This window comes from Electrona antarctica, assembly GCF_951216825.1.
Source record: "Electrona antarctica genome assembly, chromosome: 6".
In the NCBI taxonomy this organism is placed as follows: domain Eukaryota; kingdom Metazoa; phylum Chordata; class Actinopteri; order Myctophiformes; family Myctophidae; genus Electrona; species Electrona antarctica.
In genome coordinates, this window is record NC_136811.1 from 39,305,716 (window position 1) to 39,328,117 (window position 22,402).

At 42.1% G+C, this 22,402-nt stretch overlaps 1 protein-coding gene across 3 annotated transcripts; it reads left to right on the top strand.

Moving 5' to 3' along the window:
* The first annotated feature begins 2,921 nt into the window (after nt 1-2,921).
* Nucleotides 2,922-22,221, top strand: lin28aa (lin-28 homolog Aa). Of its 3 annotated transcripts, XM_079504649.1 has the most exons (5): nt 2,930-3,076; nt 3,310-3,461; nt 3,970-4,142; nt 13,010-13,194; nt 19,671-22,221. In XM_079504649.1, exons 2-5 carry the CDS (start codon nt 3,431-3,433, stop codon nt 19,891-19,893), a joined length of 612 nt encoding a protein of 203 aa, XP_079360775.1. In that variant the 5' UTR covers nt 2,930-3,076; nt 3,310-3,430; the 3' UTR covers nt 19,894-22,221. The 3 variants fall into 3 exon arrangements, with proteins under 3 accessions (XP_079360776.1, XP_079360775.1, XP_079360774.1); XM_079504650.1 differs by lacking the exon at nt 3,310-3,461 and having other exon boundaries at nt 2,922-3,076; XM_079504648.1 differs by lacking the exon at nt 2,930-3,076 and having other exon boundaries at nt 3,232-3,461.
* Nucleotides 22,222-22,402: the final 181 nt, after the last annotated feature.

The following is a 22,402-nucleotide window of genomic DNA, read 5'->3' on the forward strand; positions in this document are numbered from 1 at the left end:
ACACACACACACACACACACAGTTTATTAAAGCTAAACGCTTTTGCTTAAATGTCATAATCTACATGCCTTATGTTTCAAGGATGTCATGCAGCATATACCATAGTCAGTCAGTCTATACACAAGAACAAAATTGAGCAAAATTTAAAACGTCACTATTTTTTTTCCTTTTTCGATATTTTCGTAGGCCTATTGTATTGATTGATTAATTGAAGTATTATTGGTATAGTAGTATATAGTAGTAGTATAACAGTGCAGAATTACAGTACCTTTCAAGCACAACTCAATACAAACAACTGTTAACTGTGAGTGGACGACCAATAAAGCACTAGACTTGTTTACAAGAGTGTCCACCATGTTCAATTAATCATCACATTTAGAGACATACAAATATACACAAACAGGAAATCATCATCATAAAGGAGGTAAAAAGGGGAAAGAAAACATATACAGTTAGGGGGAAAAGGGGTGGGTGGGGGATTCAGATTTTACAGTATAGGCTAACACTTCTGTGGACATAAGCTAACAAAGATTTAGTCTCGGTAGGCCTACATACAATACAGTCTGTATATCTATCATATTAAATACAGTTTTGAATGTAGTGATGATGGCTCCACCGCTCCAGCCCTCGTGGGTTTGGGCCTATGCCTATATTACCCACAAGGGGTCGTCGTGGTCGTTGAAATGAATCGATCCCACAGGTCACAGAAGTGGCACTTCTTCTGTGGTGAAAAGAATAAACTCAAATGTATCCAAATCATTCAATATAGCTCAGTGTGTTTGTGCGTGAATAAATTATGGTGTTTCATTTATTTCTAAATAAACATAACCTTTCGAACTAACTTTCTTTCCTATAGGGGCCTTCATAATTTATATATTTTTAATAGGCATGCTATAGGCTGCATGTGGTCTACAATCAGCAAAATGTGTTACAATAGCCTAACATTTAAATTTGGTATAAAAAATAAATATTAATAATACGCCTAATAATAACAATAATAATGATGATAATAATAATAATAATAATTATTATTATTATTATAATAATGGTTTATACTAATTAAATGCTAATCGAAAAAGATAAAATATAAATTCGTTTTGGGAAAAGTTTTTCACCACTGCATTTTTGTTATTAGATTTAATACGAGTGCTATTTAATAATAGTATATTGTTTATGTATTCGTTTATTTATTATTGGTTGTCATGATCGTTTAAGTCTTTTTTGTTTTTCTTTCTTTCCCCCCTTGTAGTTCTGTTCCAAATCATTCCACTTTTAGGTTGGCTAGGTTAAAAAATCACTCCCTCTGTCTCTCTTTGCTTCATCTATCATTCCACACGGACAAGAGTCAACATCCAGCTTAACATAATGTAATCAATCACTATTGATCCGTCGAATTCGTTTGACCAGCTTGGTCTGTTTTACGTTACAATTTTCGCCGGATTGTTTTGTAGGAAAATTAAATAGATGCGTCGTTTTTCGTTCAAACAGGTGTTCGTTTAATTCCGTGTGTCCATGAAGTTATTTTTCTCGGATATTAAAGCAGCGCCTTTCTTTAGTCACACAAATAGTCCATAGCTGTTCTCCTGTATAAAACGGTTAAAACCCTTCCCCCCTCCATGTTACTACCTCTCCAAACCTACACATTCATTAGAATGGGAACCAAAATTAGGCTACTCTCTTGTAATTTGGGCAATTCGTTTCTTTAAAGAAACGAATGAATAGAGCTTCAAATTGGTGTCTAATCGTTGAGAGATTAGAGACCCCCTTAAAAAATATGCATGAACATGATTGAAATTGTAGGGGTTTTTGCTTTCCCTGCAGAATTATGTCTGATATGTGTTTGTGTTTATTTGTCTCCAGGGGACAATAAAGAATTAACTGAATTATGTAGTTAAAGAACCTTCCAACTCACTTTTGCAAATTAACCTTCAATATTGTTTTGTTTATGGCGACATATCAATGTTTAAATTGCGATGATACATCATGATATTTGTTTAAAAATGAAGTGGTGGGGGAGATGTATTAAAATGGGAGTCTACATTTTCACGTGTAAAATGTGAAAATGTAACATAAAACATTTTCACGTGTAAAATGTGAAAATGTGGACCACATTTTGTGGTACAGCCTTGTCTAAACAAGGCAACCAAGGGCATGGATTTTGGAAGCCTCTTACCATGGCATCATGATCCAGCCCAACACTCCCTCCTGGCTCCCAAACTTTTGAAGACCCCCCCAACCCCCACACACACACACACACACTCTCACCTTTCCATACTCTATGGGGTTCCCAAACTTCCATACTATGGGGTCCTCAAGAAAAAATAGACGATTTACATAAATGTAGACTACTTGTTTATGTATTTAATGTATTAAGATTTCTGACTCCGTTTTGTTTTTTATGTTTGGAGAAATCTATAGCCTATACAATATAGGGCAAATGTTCCATAATAAATATTGCTTGGTAAACACTGCTCATCCACATAGCTCTAATTTCCCTTTATCATTTATTGTTTCTTATAGATATGTTGGCTACTTAGATATACCTATGTTTGCTGTTTAACAAGGGCTGTTATTATAGGAGAGGACAATAATGCATTTAGAATGGGACAAACAGCCCCCCAGAGTCGATGACATTAGAATTCATGTTATTTAATAGCAGGTGCTGTTTGATGTTTACCTTCATTGTTTTCTTTTTACTTGACCATTTGCCCTTCATGTCGTTTGTTGACACTCTACTGTAATATTGCTGCAGTGCAAAAATGCCTAAATTGTAAATTGAATAATAGCATTTAGTTGGATAAGCACTGCTAATTTCCTCTCGTGATTGGTCACTCTCCAGATATGGGCCCTTCCCTTATAGAAGATTCAATCAATCTGTATAATTTTGAATCACGTGGACATAACAGGGGTAGCGGGGTGGTCCTGCTGAAGATGCCAAATGGTCATTTGTATTGACCAACAGCACTGACCACCACAGCATTGGAAAGGGGGCTTAAAAAGACGTCTCCCAAGGCTTGGGGCCCCGAATGTGAAACTGGACTAATTTCGAGAGTGAGTGACCAAAACATGGCGGAAGGTAGGCTATACATTTTTGACTGAAACTCAAAGTATTTTTTGGTTATTTTGTGAATGGATGGAGTCAAGTGACTCTAGGGGGGGTTGGGTTTCCTTGCATTGTCCTTTAGATTTTGGGGGATTCTTCAACAAATTCTACTGCAGTGACCCCCCACCCCTCATTGTTTGGAGGGGGGGGGTGTAGGTTCCCAGCCCCCTTTTGTTTATCTCGCTCTCCCGCTTTCCCTCTTGCAGAGTAGCTTCTGCCTTTTCAGAACATTTTGCATGAAAGTGGCAATCTGTGCGGATTACGCAGCGTGAGGGGTAGGATACTGTAGCGTGGGTGCTCATTTTGACTCAAGGCAGAACTGAAGACATGGGCTCCGTTTCGAACCAGGAATTTCCAGGTTGAGTAGCAAACAACTTTTAAGTTTTCCTTCGTCTTTTTTTCACTTTCTGAATTGATAATCCCGAGCAGAACGCATATCGGGGTAGAATGTAGCGTTCAAGCATTGTTTAGAAACGAACATGACGTTAATTCACAAAGATAAATAAACTACAGGTGCTTGCGTTTTTTGGGGGGTGTATTTTTAAGTCGTTGAAGCTATACTTAGCGCATAGGCTAAAAATAACACATTTGGATGCTGGTCATTGTATCCGTTCATCGGATTAATTTAGGCCTATTGAAATGTATACATATACATTCGTCAGCCGCCTTTAAAGTTTAGCTAACCACACATAGGAGTTTGTATGCTAGTATGTCTAATCTGTGTTTATGAATAAATTCCCGAATTCTTCACCAAAACCAAAACGTTGAGCACAAGGGGGTGCGCGCCTAAACGAATACCGGTAGGTAGTAGGCCTACGAATTTCTGAATTTATAATTTCTTACAAATGTGTTGGAAATGATTGCAGGAGTCTGTAAGACGGAGGAGGATGAAGGACCGAGCACCGAGGAGGATTCTCAGTCGTTCCATGGGGTCGGCGTGTGCAAGTGGTTCAACGTGCGCATGGGATTCGGATTTCTGTCCATGACCAACCGAGAAGGCGCCCCTCTTGATGAACCGGTTGACGTCTTTGTCCATCAGGTAAGCGGGTGGGGGGGATCTGTTGGAAGATCCTAATTATAACGTTATTCAACTATCAATGTGAAACGAATGATCAGCCCCGCGGCCGCTTAGCGTTTGGTGGGTGTTACTGTTCTCAGGCCAGGCAACACGTGTTTCTAGCAAAGGGAAGACGGTCCCCCATGGTGGTTGTATGGATGTGATGTAGGCTAACCTACATGTTCAATTCAGTCATAAGAGGGGTGTTGCATGATTTCCCCTAACAGGCAGGCAGCAAACGCATTGGATACTGTCTGACTGTAGGTGTTTTGTGAAGTTGAATATGAGGGTATGACGAATGAATGAATAGACCTACATGTTTAACACATGAAACAAACCATGCAGTAAACATCTCTAGTCAAGGTTGGGTTCTGTGAAAGATAGCCTATTTGGCCTCATGTGCCTCCCCCGTGCCCTTCCTGTCTTATAATATATCCTATCTTTATTCAGTTTCACTCATTCTTTCCTCTTGCTGGCCAGCCCTGTGGAAAACTACCCAGTTCTTCCAGGTTTATCCAAAGCCTCCATTCACCTTTGCTAATGGGGGAGGGGAGACACTTTTCCATAGTTCCCATGTGAGAGTGAGTCCCTTCTATGGCTGCATGATAAGATAAAGGCTTTAGTCTGTGAATGAGAGGAACCCCCATTCAGTCACCTCAGGTTCCTGTCATAAAGTGATTAAAGGCTCTTTGCTGTCTGCTAGTGTCTGCCTGGCACTGCATGGGTAAAGAGTTCCACTGCATGGGTAAAGAGTTCCACTGCATGGGTAAAGAGTTCCACTGCATGGGTAAAGAGTTTCACTGCATGGGTAAAGAGTTCCACTGCATGGGTAAAGAGTTTCACTGCATGGGTAAAGAGTTCCACTGTATGGGTAAAGAGTTTCACTGCATGGGTAAAGAGTTCCACTGCATGGGCAAAGAGTTTCACTGCATGGGTAAAGAGTTTCACTGCATGGGTAAAGAGTTCCACTGCATGGGTAAAGAGTTTCACTGCATGGGTAAAGAGTTTCACTGCATGGGTAAAGAGTTCCACTGCATGGGTAAAGAGTTCCACTGCATGGGTAAAGAGTTTCACTGCATGGGTAAAGAGTTTCACTGCATGGGTAAAGAGTCAAGAAGGGAGGGAGATTTGGGGTGTATCTTAACCACTTCCCAAGCCAAATATACTCATCTTACAACAAATAGTGAAAATAGTCAGTGTACTAGCTCACAGCAGATGTGTTAACACGTAACAGTGCTTGTATATGTGCTATTTTTGTGTAGAAATATATTTATATTTGTAAATTTGGCCTAAAATCAGTCCCAAAACGGGGACACCACAGGCAATGTGGTTAACTGTACACGCACACACACACACACACACACTTTTCCCTGATGCTGGTGTGTCCAAGTTGTTAAGTGTTATATCTTTGACTTTCTCCAATTTGCATGGACTCCGCATGACCCAGTTGGGAGCCAGGTTAAATGAATGGTAAATGGTGCATTTATACAGCACCGTTGACCTTTATCCAAGGCGCTTTACAGTACATTCATACACAGATGGCGGAGGAAACCATGCAATGCACCAAGCTGCACATGGACACTTCAACACCAATTCTGGGGGAGCCTGGGATCGAACTGGTAACCTCACAGTTCCAGCTACTCTACCGGCCACTCTACCCCTGAGCCACTGCCACCCCGGTTGGAAGTCGGACTGCAGTGGCCGAGTCACTCAGAGTTTGTCCATTTCCTCTTATGAGCTCTCTGTTAAAGCTAGTGTTTGGTGATTCGTATTTTATTTATTTATTTTCAGTCGGTGATGGAAAGCATTTGAGAAACCAGAAAACAATTGTGGTGATGTATATTGCAGAAGTAGGGTCCACAGTTAACCAGGCCCGTAGATGGAAAGTCAGTGGGATACAATGAAAGGAGAATTTACGTCATATGTGCCTGAAATATAGACAAGCAACCTCAGTTGTCATCTTACATCATCATGGTGAAAAGAGACAAATGAAGACAAATTAATTCATGAAGTATATTCATTTTTTATTGGATGATGTACGACGACAAGAGCGCCGCTCACTTCACACGGGTGTGATTTATTTTTATTCAGATTTGAATTTTTTGCATGGCTCTTAAAGATTACATCATATGGCAGCTACGTCTATGGGATTTTAGTTTGTTTAGACCACTTATGACGTCAATCGTTTTCCAGCCATTTTAGTTTGTTTAGACCACTTATGACGTCAATCGTCTGCCAGCCAAGTCTATGGACTTGTGTGTGTTTAGGGCACTAAATGATGATGATGATGATGATGATGTAAGACGTCATGTCTCCGATATCCGGGTCAGATTTGTGTGTGTGTGTGTGTGTGTGTGTGTGTGTGTGTGTGTGTGTGTGTGTGTGTGTGTGTGTGTGTGTGTGTGTGTGTGTGTGTGTGTGTGTGTGTGTGTGTGTGTGTGTGTGTGTGTGTGTGTGTGTGTGTGTGTGTGTGTGTGTGTGTGTGTGTGTGTGTGTGTGTGTGTGTGTGTGTGTGTGTGTGTGTGTGTGTGTGTGTGTGTGTGTGTGTGAGCAATGCAGACGGTGAAAACCAGCTTTTATGGCCTCTTTTAGGCTGCCACATACCGTCTGGTATGCCTGAAGAAGGTCTATGACCGAAAGCTTGCCATATAAAAAAAAATCACACCTGTGTGAAGTGAGGGGCGCTCTTATCATCGTACATCATCATTTGTGTAGGACCAAAAATAGACACTAAGCCGATTTGATCGGACACTATGACGTAAAATTCTCCATTAATTATCAATGGGAAATTAATGTTTGTAGGACGGAAATCTACACTAATAGCTGAATATAAGAGGCCTCAAACAGATTTTGCACAGCTTTGAGTTTGTGTGTGGAGGCTTTGTGTGTGAAGTTTCCTCTTGGCGACATCACCTCACCTAAGCAGATGAGTGGTGATTTTCTTTTCTGCTGCACAGAAAAATACAAGAATAGACAAACGGATATACATTCTGACTATCTGGGGAGAACGGTTTTATGCACATCAAACATCAATGGTTAGTTGTGATCAACTAACCATTGATGACCACCAGCTATCTGACGAAGCTGCAAGGTCTTATATAGCCTGATCAGCTGTGGTCTGACGTAATGTCAGTGACCATAGTAACCATGCTCATTTTTTTGGGTCCCACGTACAGGTACACACATGTACAGGTACACACATACATAGACACAAACATAGATACAGACAAAGCTGGTTGTTGGAGTGGTTTGCACCACTCAAAAATATACAATAAGTTCTACTCTTAGTTTATTCTTATGCACTTTTACACCTCAGTATTCCATTAGTTTCATAAATTGCCTATATGTGTTAATGGGAGAGAACAATATTAGCTCTTAAAACAAGTCCCGCATTATCTGATATGCCAACTGAATCACTCACGAAGTAAGTCCTGCCCTGGTCCTTGCATCCGTTTTGATTATCATCCATCCATCCATTTACCACAATTTGGATTCTCTCACTAGATACTCAATAGGAAGTTCAGATTACACACCAGCATAACTAGATTCCAGACCTCACAGCTAGACTAGAGAACTGAACACTGCTGTGCTGACAACTATTTAGGTTAACCACTTAGGCCCTATACTTTGTCATACAACAAATAGCTAAAATAGCCGATCTACAAGCTCAGTGCATAGCTTAGCGATGTATTGTAGATATTTATTATTTTTGAGGGGCGCCAGCTTTTAGTGTGCGTGTAAACACCCACTTTGTCCTAACAAACATTGAATATAATGAACAGCCTTTGTGTAAACACAAACATTACGTAAACACAAAATTGAAGACAAAAGTGACGACGCAAATTGTGATTGGCCGGAATGAGATGATGTATGATGATAAGAGTGCCCCTCACTTCACACGGGTGTGATTATTATTTTTTTAGGGGCGCTAGCCCCTCCTATGTCTAAGCTTTGAGGGTTTGTGTAAACACAAACATTGAAGATGAAGGTGAGGACCCAAATTGTGATTGGCCAGAATGAGATGATGATAAGATGGTGTGATTTATTTATTTTTGCCCCAAATAGGGATACCAGGGTTAATGTGGTTGTCATTCCCTCAAACTGTGACCACGGTAGGCATTCCCTAAAAGTGGAGCGTGTCCAATGATTTCCTCCCCTATCTGTCACCACGCCCGCTGCCATCAGAAAAGATGGTAGCGCGTGTGTCAATGACAGATGTATGGGAGTTATGGCAACAGCAAGGCCCTGGCCCTAGGAAGAGAGGAAAAAAATGAGTGGCCGCGTGCCAAGGAACATTAACTCCCGGGGTCCACTGGCCTTTGTGCAGGTGAACAATAGAGCCATGCATCCCAATAGAGCACTCCCCTCGGCCGTGACCGAGCCCCTCTTTGTCCCCGCAGCAATCCTCCCATTGTCTTCTGCTGCCCTGTGATGTCTTTCTCGGCTTGTAGACCTATTGTGGGAAAGCGCACAGTAGACCCCCGGTGTTGCTTCTTTAATGCCTCACGACCAGGTTCTCCAGGTTTAATGGTATAATATCTTGACCCCTCTACCTGTGTTTAAATGTCTCTTTGCTGCGTGATGGTGGGCTAGTGGGTGGAGGCGTAGCTCTTATTGGGGGAGGGGGGTGGGGTCACACATGTGAGAGGAAGCGGTTAACGGTCACTGGGGCTAAAATGGCACAATGGAGTACTGAGGAGGGCCATGCTGCTGGGCAAGGTTATGGATGACCAATTGCGTTCCCTTCTCTTGTGACTTTGCAGCAGATGCTGATCCTTCCCGTTTTGTTAATGAACGTCAGAGGCTTAGCAAGCCATAGCACTTTCATTTTCTTGCCACATGTGTTGGTGTTGCTTGCTAGTTAGTGGCACACAAAGGCCAAGAATAACTGTTAACACAATCAGCACCCTAGATTAGGAGATAGGAGGCATTCTTTCTGCAGTGGTAAACAGGGAAGTGACCGGACCGCGCATGAAGAAAAGCGAAGCGTATGGTGGCCTTGTAGTAAACTCAAACATGAAACAAAAATGAATATTCTTCTCTCATTTTATATCATTGAAGATGCGCTAGCCTAGCACCCCGTCGGCTGGATTGCTTATGACGTGTAGGCACGTCGGATGGACTGAACCTGTTAATATGAATTGCTGGGAATTGAGTCACTGTTGACTGATGTATCTGAAGGAGAATGTGCCTTAACTAAGAATGTGCCTTAACTAGATAGTTTGCCGAGTTGAATGCCACTGAGTGGGTTGGTAATATAATGCATTTTGGGCCCCAGAATTTCTCCTAAGTAGAAAGATTTGTAACATTTTATTCAGCTGTTGCAAGTCGAGGTGGTCAAATGTCATAAAGATGATGGTTGACTTTCCTCAGAAGGAAATCCTTTTTCCTGACATGAACCTTGATGCTCCTATGTCTTCTAGTGCTTAATGAAAGATGCACTGTGAAACCATATGAACTCGTCTATACACAAAATGGATAAATAAGGCATGTGTGCATATGAAAAAAACATGTTTCATTGATAATCTGCCAATCAACTGTTTGCAGCGTTTGTGGCAGTTGAACCTCACCTTACAAACAAGGGGCCTTTAGGGGAGGGAGGGATTTCATGTGTTACAGAGTCTCTCTGGCTTTAATGCCCTAATGCACACCATACCTTCCTTCCCCTCATTCCTCTCTCTGAAGTGGTTCCCTTTTGTGTAAAGACCACTACCGTCTTGCCAGAAACATTTCCCAGGTCATCTCAGGTGAATGCAATGGAGCAAGGTCCTTGAAAACCAGTCAAGCCTAATTTATGCTTCAGGAAAAATGTTGCATCTGCACTTTTTACAGTTGAAAAATGTTTGTCGAGCGATGTGTCACTCACACCACACTTTTCAAAGGAATTCAGAGATATTGCTTGTGTGTGTGTGTGTGTGTGTGTGTGTGTGTGTATTCCATGATTGGTATATCTTCCCATGGTGCTGTAGCTATGGCTGGCAATCGTTAAAACTGAAATTGTTGACCGTTTTATTTATCCACTCATCAAAGCGAGATGTCAGTCATTTGGATGGAGTGTGCGCTTGCTATCTTACATGCCTCCCTTCCAAACAACAATCCGAGGAATGTCCAGCAGACCCCCAACCCCCCAGCCTTTTCAAGCCCCCATCCCCTCTCACCCTGCCCCCCAAGCCATTGCGCTGCTATTCCTTGCATCCTGCAGTTTAGTAGTGGTGGTCAGTGTGTTAGTGGAGCTTTGTGAGGTGGGTGGGAAGGGGAGGGGGAGGGAGGGGGGTGGGGGGGGGGGGGGGGGGGGTAGCAGTGCGGAATGCTGCTCTTCCAGAAGGGGGGATGGGTTGAAGGTTATATCCTTGTCAGGTTTACCACTCTCAAACACGGAGGAAACACAGCGGCAGTATTGGGCAACCTGCACCATTGTGCAGCCCAACGAGGACAATCTGTCTGACAGGGTGACAGCCAGCTTTGTAGTGTTTGTTTATTTATGAGGCGAGACTAAATGGTGACCGTAAAATAGCAAATGCCTGATAAGTGCTGTTGGGTCTCTGATGTTATCACTGTGGTGTTGAGATTCAGTTACTTTGGGGGGTGGTTCTCGAGGGTCAAAGTCTCACAGCGCTTGGTGCTGATTCGATATCTGATGCTGTAAGGTGATGTGTGGTTGATATTGCTTTTGACGTACAGCGTTCTATCAATCACCCACAATAACTTGGTGAAGTGTCTGAAAGGGTTACAAACTCATTGGTCTTTGTTCTATGATGCTCCTCAAATGGATTTTTTGATGAGTCTTTCCACATAACAAACCCAGCACAAGTGGAAACTGTTTTTGGTATAACATGACGGTATGGAATGGATTTATATAGTGCTGCCTTGGCCCTTTCTCCAAAGCGCTTCACATTCATGTATGCATTCAGTATGTCACATTCACGCACCAATTGACTATATTCACACAGAGAGCCATTTTGCTCTCACGTCATTATTTGCGGGATGGCAAGGGTGGCATTATGTCATTAACTTAATGGCAAAATGGCCGCCGTGTGAATATGGTTAATGGCGGAGGACACTGTTATGCAGCTAGGAGGAGTAGGGAATTGAAACGGGAACCTTGGAATTCTACCTGCTGAAATTGTTCTGTTGCATGAACACAACAATGGGTAGAAAGACATTGGCATTTTATACTTCACTAGGCCAATTCCCATGGGGAACACATCTGTTTATATGCAATAATACGGTATTGCCAATACCTGTTGTACCTGTTGTCAGAGTACTTGGTGCAGTATCCATTCAGCCATGCCCCAATGGAGTACATCAGTACAATGACGTCATATCCATGACCAGTGTTGGGGAAAGTTCTTTTTTTAATGAACTAGTTCAGTTCACAGTTCAAAAATGTTAAAATGAACTCGTTCAGTTCATAGTTCATCATTCAAAATTTTGAACTAAAGTTCATGGTTCCAAAAAATGAACTATTATAGTTATTTTTTGTTCTTCTTTTTATTATTATTGCCACAGCCCATATGAATAAAGTCTGCTATTGGGAATGAACTCCAACCTTTGGGATTAATAAATCCCAAAGGTTGGATATCTCCATTACCATTATCCAAATTAATTCCTTATTTTTTTACATTTTGGAAATAATAGCTCTTTTGCAATGTGAAATGCCAGCAAATTAATTATTTTCATTGTCTTTCATGGGCACACCTGTGAAAGCTGCATGCAAAAGTTTCTGAACGTTGTCGTTTCTCACAGCCTGCATATCCCTCTGGTCCTCAGTGATACGCGAGCCAAGTCGATTGACTCGCACTGCCCTGTTCCATAGTTTCCTAAAGCATAATTTATACTCCAAAACATGCAGGGGTGTCACTGGCTAAAGAGAACAGAAAGTAGTCGGGAAGGATCTATAAGTTATCAATATCCCAGATCCACTCATTTTGGTAGGATACGCAACAACATGGTGTCCATACTACAGTATGTAGTAGCCTACATAACCAGCCTTTATGTTTACTTTTTCATAAGCCTTTATTGTGTCGCCAAGTATATAGAGATCTTTGTGTCCGTTTATGCTCATCTGGAGCTCTTAACCGTTTCCGCGCCATTGCCGTAGATCTAGGTCAATTGAAGCCTATTATTTAATACTACGCTTACCGCCATTGCCGTTGATCAACGCCAATTGCGCTTTTATAGCGCTTTCGATCGATCAAGCCATAATGCTACTTGCGTTAGCATCGGGTAGCTACCTGTTGTCATGACAATGGATCGCCCATCTTAGATCGTCCTTGCCATAATAATCCATTCTATCTGTTTCTTTCAATCGCCTGTATCTCCTATTCCTTGTCCCAGATGGCATTTTTGGTCAAAACAATGCTTCTTTGATGGCACAGAGCCTACGCTGTGGAGGCCTCCAGTGCCCCGGCATAGATCCATCTTGTAAACAACAGTTTACAAGATGGATAACGAGACCCGTTAAACTTACTAGGATATGTCTACTTCCGAAAGTCTGGAAATGTGGCTTTTCAAAATAAAAGCTCAACTGGGAAAAATTCTGGCGTGAATTAGATCCGAATTTTTCAATAAATGCTAGCGGGTTAAGTGTTAATCAGCCGGCCATTTCTCGAGATTTAACAAAAGATTTTGTGCATTGATGGATAGATTTCAGATGGCTATGTGTCAGAGACAGGAAACCATGGGCAGAAAGACAGGAATCGGGGTCCTCGCATTCATTAGGAGCACATGGTCTGTGCACTGGCTGATAGGACTAGGATAGGGATAGGACTTTTAGATTTTCATATTATACCCAACTAGTTGACACAACAATTCATGAACAAATCCTTCCCAATTCTTGTCCCATTCAGAGCAAGCTGCACATGGAGGGCTTTCGTAGCCTGAAGGAAGGTGAGGCTGTCGAGTTCACCTTCAAGAAGTCGTCAAAAGGCCTGGAGTCTCAGAGGGTCACGGGACCAGAGGGCATCCACTGTGTAGGCAGCGAGAGGAGACCCAAAGGCAAGAACGTCCAGAAACGGCGTTCCAAAGGAGATCGGTAAGTAGTGTGCCCTTTACCTGTTGACTATACGAGGGAAAGCATGCATTCATAAGTGCGTCTGCCACAATTTACAATTACAATTTACAATTTAGGCATTTAGCAGACGCTCTTAATCCAGAGCGACTTACATTAGGCAGGAACAAAAGTATGGGAATACATCACATATATAAAATGCATTTATCAAGAAACATGCGTAAGCTAAGAACGTAACTAGAACATATCTATACAATGACACTATACATATTAACTATACATATATACTATACTATGCTATACATATGTAGGCTACTATGATGTGCTATGACTATATACAATGCAATTATTGTGCTGTCTACATGACATGCTATAAGTCTGTTTCAAATGCTATCTAAGTCTAAAAAGTGCTATCTAAGGGGGTAGGATAAGTGCTATGGGCCATGATGGAGTCTGAAAAGGTGGGTCTTCAGACTACGGCGGAAGATTGGGAGTGATGCCGCAATGTAATGTGTTACAGGCTTACAGCTTTTGATTTGGGGAATTGTATAGGCTGATTTTCGCTTTGTTAGTGCAGTGGTTCCCAAGCGGGAAATATATACTATACAAAAAGTTACATCATTTTTTTAATTTACTATGTCAGTGCTTTGTACAGGCATTTCCCAATCAATTGAGGCACATTCTATTCCCTAAAGAAGAGAGGACATAAAATGTATGGATTGTAGCTTTGAATAGAAAATAAACGAGATATATTAAAGGTAGGGTAAGTGATGATTTTACCAGCTGCTTGAAAAGCATGCTGGGCTATAAACACTGGCTTCCACGACCAATATCTCATTGGATGCCGTATTTAGGACCTGGCGTCCTGATTGGCTGCCTCGTCTCTACGCAACCAGACACTTTAAATGCCATCGTCTAAACGGTTGCGCGAACCCGCCGCCTCAGAATTCTTTAGGCTAACTAATTTGAGCATAACAGTGCAGCGCAGATAAACAGTGAGTAGACCTGCATGTGCGCACACCTGCTAATTTAATGGGTAACGGTAACACATTTGAGCCTCAGTCGAGTCACTGTACCCGCGGACCCCCGCGCAGGCTACCGCGGACCCCCACGATTTTGACACATATGAGAGATGTTCTTTAATACCTGCCAAGCCAATGTCAACACTACAACAGCTGTGCGTGAGGTGCGATATATGTATACATCTATTATACAATTGAAAAGGTGTGCCCAAAACGCTGTTCGCACCCAGGAACAACAGGCACCAGCTACTACGTCACTGACACACTGCAACACACACTGCAACAACCCACTAAACACACTAACACGTCACAGACTTACCCTCCGCGTCGACCCTCCGCTATCTCCTCATGTCGCGCAGAACGCCCACACTCAACATCACCCGCGTAAAAATTGTCATTGCACTGCCACTAAAGCCGCCTCCCGTCCAGACTCACAAACAATATCACTATCAATAATAAACACAAACACGCCACAAGCACCGACACCCCCGCCTAATTTGTTGCCAGGTCTATGAAAACAAGCCCAGAAAAAATGCCATTCAACACGCTACTTACAACTCGCTTACAATTCGCGGACCTGGCAACACTGCATCCTGTTTTCTTATTGGCTACGGTTGCTACAACACGCATTTGCACTGCATGCTGGGAGCAACACAGCTTAATGTAGGGGTCACCGATTGCTGTGCTACATCCCCCTCATGTTCTCACCACCCCGTTCGGCTACACCACACACACTAACCTACACAATTCTCCACATGCAACACCGGGCCCTTATTGGCTAGCCCCCTCACATGGCGATCCCCACGCAGCAAAACACAGGCCAGCCAGCCACACACACACACCCACACACACACAACGGCCACGTTCGGAAATATCGCACTGAGCGCACTGTGCAAATGCAATGCAAACTAATAGGCGAGTGTGCTTCGGTGCGGTATTTCCCAACGCGCCCATCTCATCGACACAACGCGCGCAGTCGGATGCCAAGCTCTTCCGCGCATTATTCCTTTCCCAGTCTCACCACACCACGGACTCATTGTAACCTCGCATCAGTGTCACTGCAGACACGTAATCACACTGTGGAGGATTTGTGACTGTGTGTGTGTGTGTGTGTGTGTGTGTGTGTGTGTGTGTGTGTGTGTGTGTGTGTGTGTGTGTGTGTGTGTGTGTGTGTGTGTGTGTGTGTGTGTGTGTGTGTGTGTGTGTGTGTGTGTGTGTGTGTGTGTGTGTGTGTGTGTGTGTGTGTGTGTGTGTGTGTGTGTGTGTGTGTGTGTGTGTGTGTGTGTGTGTGTGTGTGTGTGTGTGTGTGTGTGTGTGTGTGTGTGTGTGTGTGTGTGTGTGTGTGTGTGGTTTGATTTCAGCATGTTTTACACTGCACAGTTGCGCAGTGCACACCATGGGACAAATCGGCTTTTCACCCCCTGCCACTGTGCCCACAAACGCATGTACAAGAGGAAAACAATCTAAACATTATATACTAACGTCAGCATCGGGCAGATTAACACACACAAGCGTTATTAGTTGAGTTTTCTTATTGAAGTGCCTCTGAATTGAAACTGTGCGTTTATGTCAGTCAGCGATGCGATCCGTTGTTATTCAGCCACCAGCAGCAGCATACGCACGGACTGGAGAAAGGCGACGTGTTTCTCTCCCTAAGGCTCATGTAGCCCTCATTGTAACTACAAATATTGTTCCCGAAGAAACAATGTGGGGTCACTGCAATCCAAAAGATTGTAGGCCTACTATAATGCAGTCAAGGTCCCCACAAAAATATACTACAGTATGTTCTGCTCCATTCTCAACATCTTTTGGTTTCCAAAAACAGTAACTTATTGTAAGTAAACAAAAACAGTAAAAAGCAGTTTCATGTGTGCTTATTTTAATTTAATTTAATTTGCTTTGATGTGAAAATAAAATACAACAAATAATAATAATACCCATCCGTTAATACATGTGAAGGGCACAATACTGGGTTTAAAAACACAGCTGAAACATGAAGTGGAGTCTGTCAAATCTCGCAATTTCCTTCTTCCCATTGCGCTGCAACGGAACTAGGATGAGCCGCCCGAAGGGCGGCGAAATTCTAGTGTATATATATATACTGGTTTGGAGAATGGCCTACCTGAGTGTACAAATACAACCAAATGGACCCATAACAGTTCATTTGTACAGTCTCAGAGTTTATTGTTATAAAAGGGTAATTTGGTTCCATTTGTAGTAGGCTAAGGCTACACTCACAGTTACAGAGTCACCTGGACATATCCTGTTGTTTCCACACACACATAAATACAGATATACACAGATATTTACATTTCATTGCACAATTCTGGAGATATAATGCAGCAGCTGGTAATTCATTGATAATTTATCAATTGTTTTTTTTTAATTGTTAAAACAAAGTTTTTGTTGAACTGTTTTAACCTGCTGCTATAGAGTACTTGTGTCAGGGGTCTCCCCATCTATCCAGCTCTTTAATAATCAGAAAATATCTTTTCAGGTGCGTTGCCAATTTCCAGCCATTTATTAACTTAAATGTTCTAGTTCCAATTTGCTAATTTCTGTGCCATCAACTCCGATTTCACTTGTTTAATCTCTATCCTGTGAGTTTTCTCTCCTGATTATCCAATTGGTATCCCCACCTGAAAATGCATTTTCTGTTTACTAAAGAGCTTGAGAGATGGGGACTGAACTAATACTCTGTTGCAATGAGTACTATTTCACACTTATTTAAAAACAAACAAACAAAAAAAAGATTACCCTACCTTTTTTTTAAAATTTACAACACTGTGAAGGAAATGATTAGTGTATTTTTTTTTACATAGCTTCTTTGGGCTTCTTTCTTATGTCTACTTTCACTCACACCCTGAACTGAAACCCTTGACGTCATTCAACCATAAGGGATAACCGAGAGGTCAGTCTATAGCGTCTTTTATCCACAAATGCCCCATGTTGGATCAGATGTGCAGCAGTGTTTTAGGTCCTCAACCACCCCAACCCCCCAACCCTGGTTCTAGCTGGGGTCACACCAGCAGGTTTGACGTATGACCTGGATCAATAACTGTTTAAATCTGTAGGCCCCTGGTGGATTCACACCCACTGGTTCTCCTCTCCTCCAAAACCTCTCCCCACCAACAAGCTTGTAGCTCCAAACCGTGGCCAGTGATGAACCAGAGCAGAATTAATGCACATCTAGTTTCAAATAGCATGACCATTAACCATTAAACCCCATATATACTTGATTGTATATCAAGTAGCTAATCTACTAGTTTAGCTCACAATGCGTTGCAACGCGACTGCTATTCTTGGCAAATGCTCACCTATTATTACATGCCTGAAATAGAGTTAATATTGTTTGCCTATCTTTCAAAATAGCTGTGTAATCAGACCCAGAGTCAAAGAAGTGTTTATTCCAACATCTCTCATAGAATCAAATATTTATTATGTTGCAAAACCATCAGCACCACTCATACTTTTGTATAGAAGCAACCAAAACCTTCACTTGTCATTACTACATAAGCCTACTGTGTGTGACAGTAGAACCTACATCCTACAACATGTTCATGATGGTGCAGACAAATGTTGACCTCATGTTTCGTCTTGGAACTGAACTTTTTTAAGGGCTGAGTCTCTAAAGGACAGACCGCACCAATGCAACTAGTCACAACTCCTTGCAACAAAACGGTTTTAAGTCCACACCAATGCAACTGCCATTTGGGATTGGAATGATTGCAAGGAGTTGCATTGGTGTGGACTGGCCTTTAGAGGTTGTTAGTGGACATTCACAAACGTAGGGTCCTTTTGAAAACTCCACGGTAAAAATGTTCAAAATATGCAGTCAGTGGTCAATGTGAAACAAGGCTAGGTCTTTTTTCATGTTTCTTTTTGTTCTTTTAAAGATAGATACAAGCTGTGTGTGGGGGGGTTGGGGGCATGGTGTGTGGGGCATGGTTTTGGGCCATTCTTTGGTTATCAATATAGCGCGGGGTTAGAGGTGTATCAACTTCGCCCCCCTGTCAGTTGTGATTAGAGCCAGAGAGTAGTCGTGTTAGAGCAGAGATCATTACCGCCTCAAAGAGTCCTGGGAGGCCCTCTGAGGTTCAATACCTCTCCCCTCTGGCATATTACACTTTGCAATGGAGAATAGTGTCTTTTAGGTGGTGGTGGTTGTTTTATTCCAATGTCGCAAATTTTGTTTGATTTTAGCCATTTTTTTAATGGTTAAAGATATGTTCAAGACGGCCTTTTTGGAACGAGTAAGACATAATAAAGTTTGAGTCTGACATAGAATATAGGTTTTGTGTTCTGGCACCAGTGAGCCACTGTTTCTACATTTGGTAGACCACCTTAGTGAGTGTGTATATGATGCAGGGAAGGGGAAAAGAGCTCCTGTCCGTTTAATTGATAACAGATGCAGGAGCCCAGGCAGAGGAGGGGGGGGGGTGAAAGGTCAGTGTTGTCATGGCAACCATATATGAGTAAATGCAAGAGAGGATTGGGGGCTGGGATGGGGTTGGAGGGGTTAGCGGACCTAAGGGGGGGTGGGGTCAGGGTTCAGAGGTCATTACTGCAGATTTTTTAGAACAAAGGAGCACTTCCCCTTTCCTGCGCTCACTCCCTGATCGATGCAGATGCAGGGAGCTTCTGCTGTGATGGTATAGACCTTGACGCCTGCCCCAAACGGCCACTGGTATACAAAGACCAACAGACTGACCCATCCTCGGCAGCCGCCTTGTCAATGCCTCATCTGCTGCTACAATAGTGTAAGGGGTTCCGCAGTGGCACTGACTGACCGCCCCCACGCCCACTGCCCATCTGTCTTTCGCCACCGCACGCGTGGCCTTTCTATAGTCCATGTTTGAACAGAGGTGTTTGATGGAACCCCCGATGGCTGCCATTGACCCTCTCGCTGTGTCCACTACTTTGGTTCAAAGCAGATGAAATGGATCTATTACTGTGGTACAATAGAGAGAAAGGCAGGAAAGACAAATGGGGTGATCTTAAACTGAAAGCTGAAGATGATATAGGACAGGATGTGGGGATCACGCCAAGCCTCTTGCAATGTTGAAGCCCCTCCAAAACATGAGTGTCAACTGTCAAGTCCGGCTTGAATTCTGCATTGCATGTGCTGATCAATTATGTTTCATATCTGAGTTCTCAAGGCTAACCACTGTCTAAAAAAATATAGATTTATTGCAAAGTATACATAGTTGGTAATCAGATTTCACAACATTTGCATAGATTTGATACAACTTCAAAACAAAACCGTAGACTGATGCATCAATGTGCTGCTACACTTTAGCTTGTGTGACCTGGAATGCCCTTGCAAGAACCATGACTAAAGTTGGAGCTTCAAAGCAGACCAAGTAGAATATTGCCATCTAGTGGCTAACTGGAGAAGCAGCAAATGTTAATTTGTACCACACGTCAAAAGAATTGATCCTTTCGTTTGTTCTCATACAATGCTCTCTCATCCTGTAGGTGCTACAACTGTGGGGGCCTCGACCACCATGCCAAAGAGTGCAAGTTGCCACCTCAGCCCAAGAAGTGCCATTTCTGCCAGAGCATTGACCACATGGTTGCCAACTGCCCAATCAAAGCACAGCAGTCCTCGCCAGGTTCTCAGGGAAAACCCTCTTCCTTGAAAGGGGATGGAGAGGAGGAGCAGAGCCACGCTGCCCCACCTCCCGACACCTCTGATTAATCAGGGAAACGTACCACCGGTAAGCCAGGTGCCAGGAACACAGATGGCAATCAATCTGCTTTACTGGAGAGACGGGGAAAGACCAAGTTCCCCTTTCACCTGCTGAAGCTGCTTTTGGAACTACCTCAGGTTGAAAAATGAAAAAAATCTTAACGCTGATGAAGAATGTTGCTGATGTTATTGTTTTCTTTTTGGTGTAACACTCAGGAATGTTCAGGAACAGAAAATACTGCTGTATTATTGCACTCAGGAAGTATTTTAAATGTTTTAGTAACTGCTGTTGATTGAGGAGGGTTTAAGATTGTAAGAAATTATGCCATATGACAGATTATTTTTTTTCTGTATTTTCTTTTATGTAATTCTGTGCCTGTCTTGTTGGGACTCTATTGATACATACATGTATCTCTGAGTCAACTGTTTTGAATATATCGCTACACTTTTGCTGCCTTACCAATTTTTTTTTGTCTCTTTCCTGATTGTTACACCTCACTATCCGACAAGGCAGAGATATGACAGTACCTCTGTAATGAATGTTCGTTTGCATATCGCGTAGGGGAAATGGGTGGGAACATGAAGTGCACGTGGGGTGGGGGTTGAGAGAATAGCTATAGGCAATGTATTGGTATCTGCCAATGTTGCAAGTGACCATCCAGATTTCCTGGGGCCAAATGAATGTCAGACCAGAAGTCTTTGCCAACTTTTGGTTGAAGTTATTTGTGTCATTTTATTATTTGCGGGCCAGCATTTTGTTGGCTTTCTTATGATGCACGGCCTACCTCATTGGTGCATGTTTGGTTTGCTACTTGGCTTTTATGATGAACACTGATAGTAAACCGAATACTTTGCTCATAGTGCAGCTTTGGAGATTGTGATGTGAATTGGGATTAAATCAAATCCTTTTTGTGCTACAGTAGTTTAAGTAGGCATGTGGATAGTAGTGATACAAAAACTGCAAAGAACTGTTTTTCTCTCTCTTTTTTTTTCCTTCTGGAAACTGAAAAGGTTGTGGCTCCTGAACAGGTACCAGTACCCAATTTGTACAAACTCAGAATACAAGAGTTTGAAGTCGTGCAATCTTTATTGGCTAAAAACTCCAGATCATACCCTGACCTTAAATACAATCGACAAATCATACCTAAACTTAACCACTTAAACCCTATATTTCTTTTGTTCACAGTCCGTCAGGGCACTACTAGTGGCTTTTATGTTTTGTTTTAAATTAAATATCTTCGCTGAAAATGGATGATATACAAGCTCACAATGCATGAGCTTGTAGATCTGCTAGACGTTTTCCCCAGAATACGGATGCTGGGGTTTAAGTGGTTAACCATCTCCGCACAACCATTTCAACATACATGAACTGAAGTCAGCTCTGTTTGACTCTGGAGTTTTGTGCAGTGGGTATGGTACTGCCTGTTCAGGAGCCACCATCAACTGAACATACGAGCTAAACCAATGTAATGGCACTATGTTCTCATAGTTATTGCTGCTGTGTGAAATGCTGCCACGTTCTATACTTAACATTAGGATTTGATAGAATTCCAAACTTAAGTGATGCTATATTATAGACATGTACTGTATGTCACCTCTAGTAAGATACTTGACATGGACTGAGTTACTGAGTGGTTCAGCTAGCTCTCCTCTTGATACTTGAATAAACTGAAGGCAGAATCATATGCAGTGTTGCTAGTGGGAAGGCTGGGGCTTGTCTTTTCATCAAGTGTGGTCCATTACTAGGTAGACATTTAAAGGCATTACATCCTCACCGTAGTGGAGGATACTAGGACAGGATCACCAGCCCTGTGCAGAGAAGCATGTAGAACTAGCTAGCTAATCAGCAATTTCTCCCGTTTTAAAGGAGAAGCTGACAAAACACAATTAATATATACTGTATGTAAAATTATTTTAAAGCCTTTAAAAAAGAAGACAAATCATCCTAGTTATTTATTTTTCATCCAAGTGTGCGGCAGCTTCTCCTTTTCGCTTCTCCATTATAAGCCCTCTGCGATGAGTGTTCTCTACCAGTAAACTGCCAAATGTCATTCATAATCATAACGATATTTGACTCAAGCATTAATTTGGGTCACACATCTAGGCATTCATATTACTATGTACAAGTATCAATATCTGTACTTGGTAACTATTGTCTTATTGAATCATTGTTGCTGTCATGATGATTCACTGCAGTGTGAATACAGTACGATTGATAGATGGTAGTACAATAGTTCCAATGTATAGTTCCAAAGTGGGTACACAGTATTATGAGCTCTTGTGTAGTGAATTGTGACTTTTTTTCATTGTTTTCCGTTTGCCTTGTATGATTTCTGTTTATGCACAATGAATCCTCCAGAAAGGGGCACCCATTGTGAATAGTGAATACCTCTATGCCGAAACCAATGCAATGTTAGTCTGCACTACCTGTGTAAGATGCATTAATTTCTTTTTATATAAATATATATAGTATATATTCATTTTAATCTTCTTTACTTTATACCGTGTTGGATATGTG

What these genes read in the sequence shown, in the direction of transcription:
- lin28aa (XM_079504649.1), top strand. Translation starts at nt 3,431, where the DNA reads ATGGGCTCCGTTTCGAACCAGGAATTTCCAG. An exon ending in TTCGAACCAGGAATTTCCAG is followed by an intron (nt 3,462 to 3,969) that starts GTTGAGTAGCAA and finishes AAATGATTGCAG; the next exon opens with GAGTCTGTAAGACGGAGGAG. An exon ending in CGGCGTTCCAAAGGAGATCG is followed by an intron (nt 13,195 to 19,670) that starts GTAAGTAGTGTG and finishes CTCATCCTGTAG; the next exon opens with GTGCTACAACTGTGGGGGCC.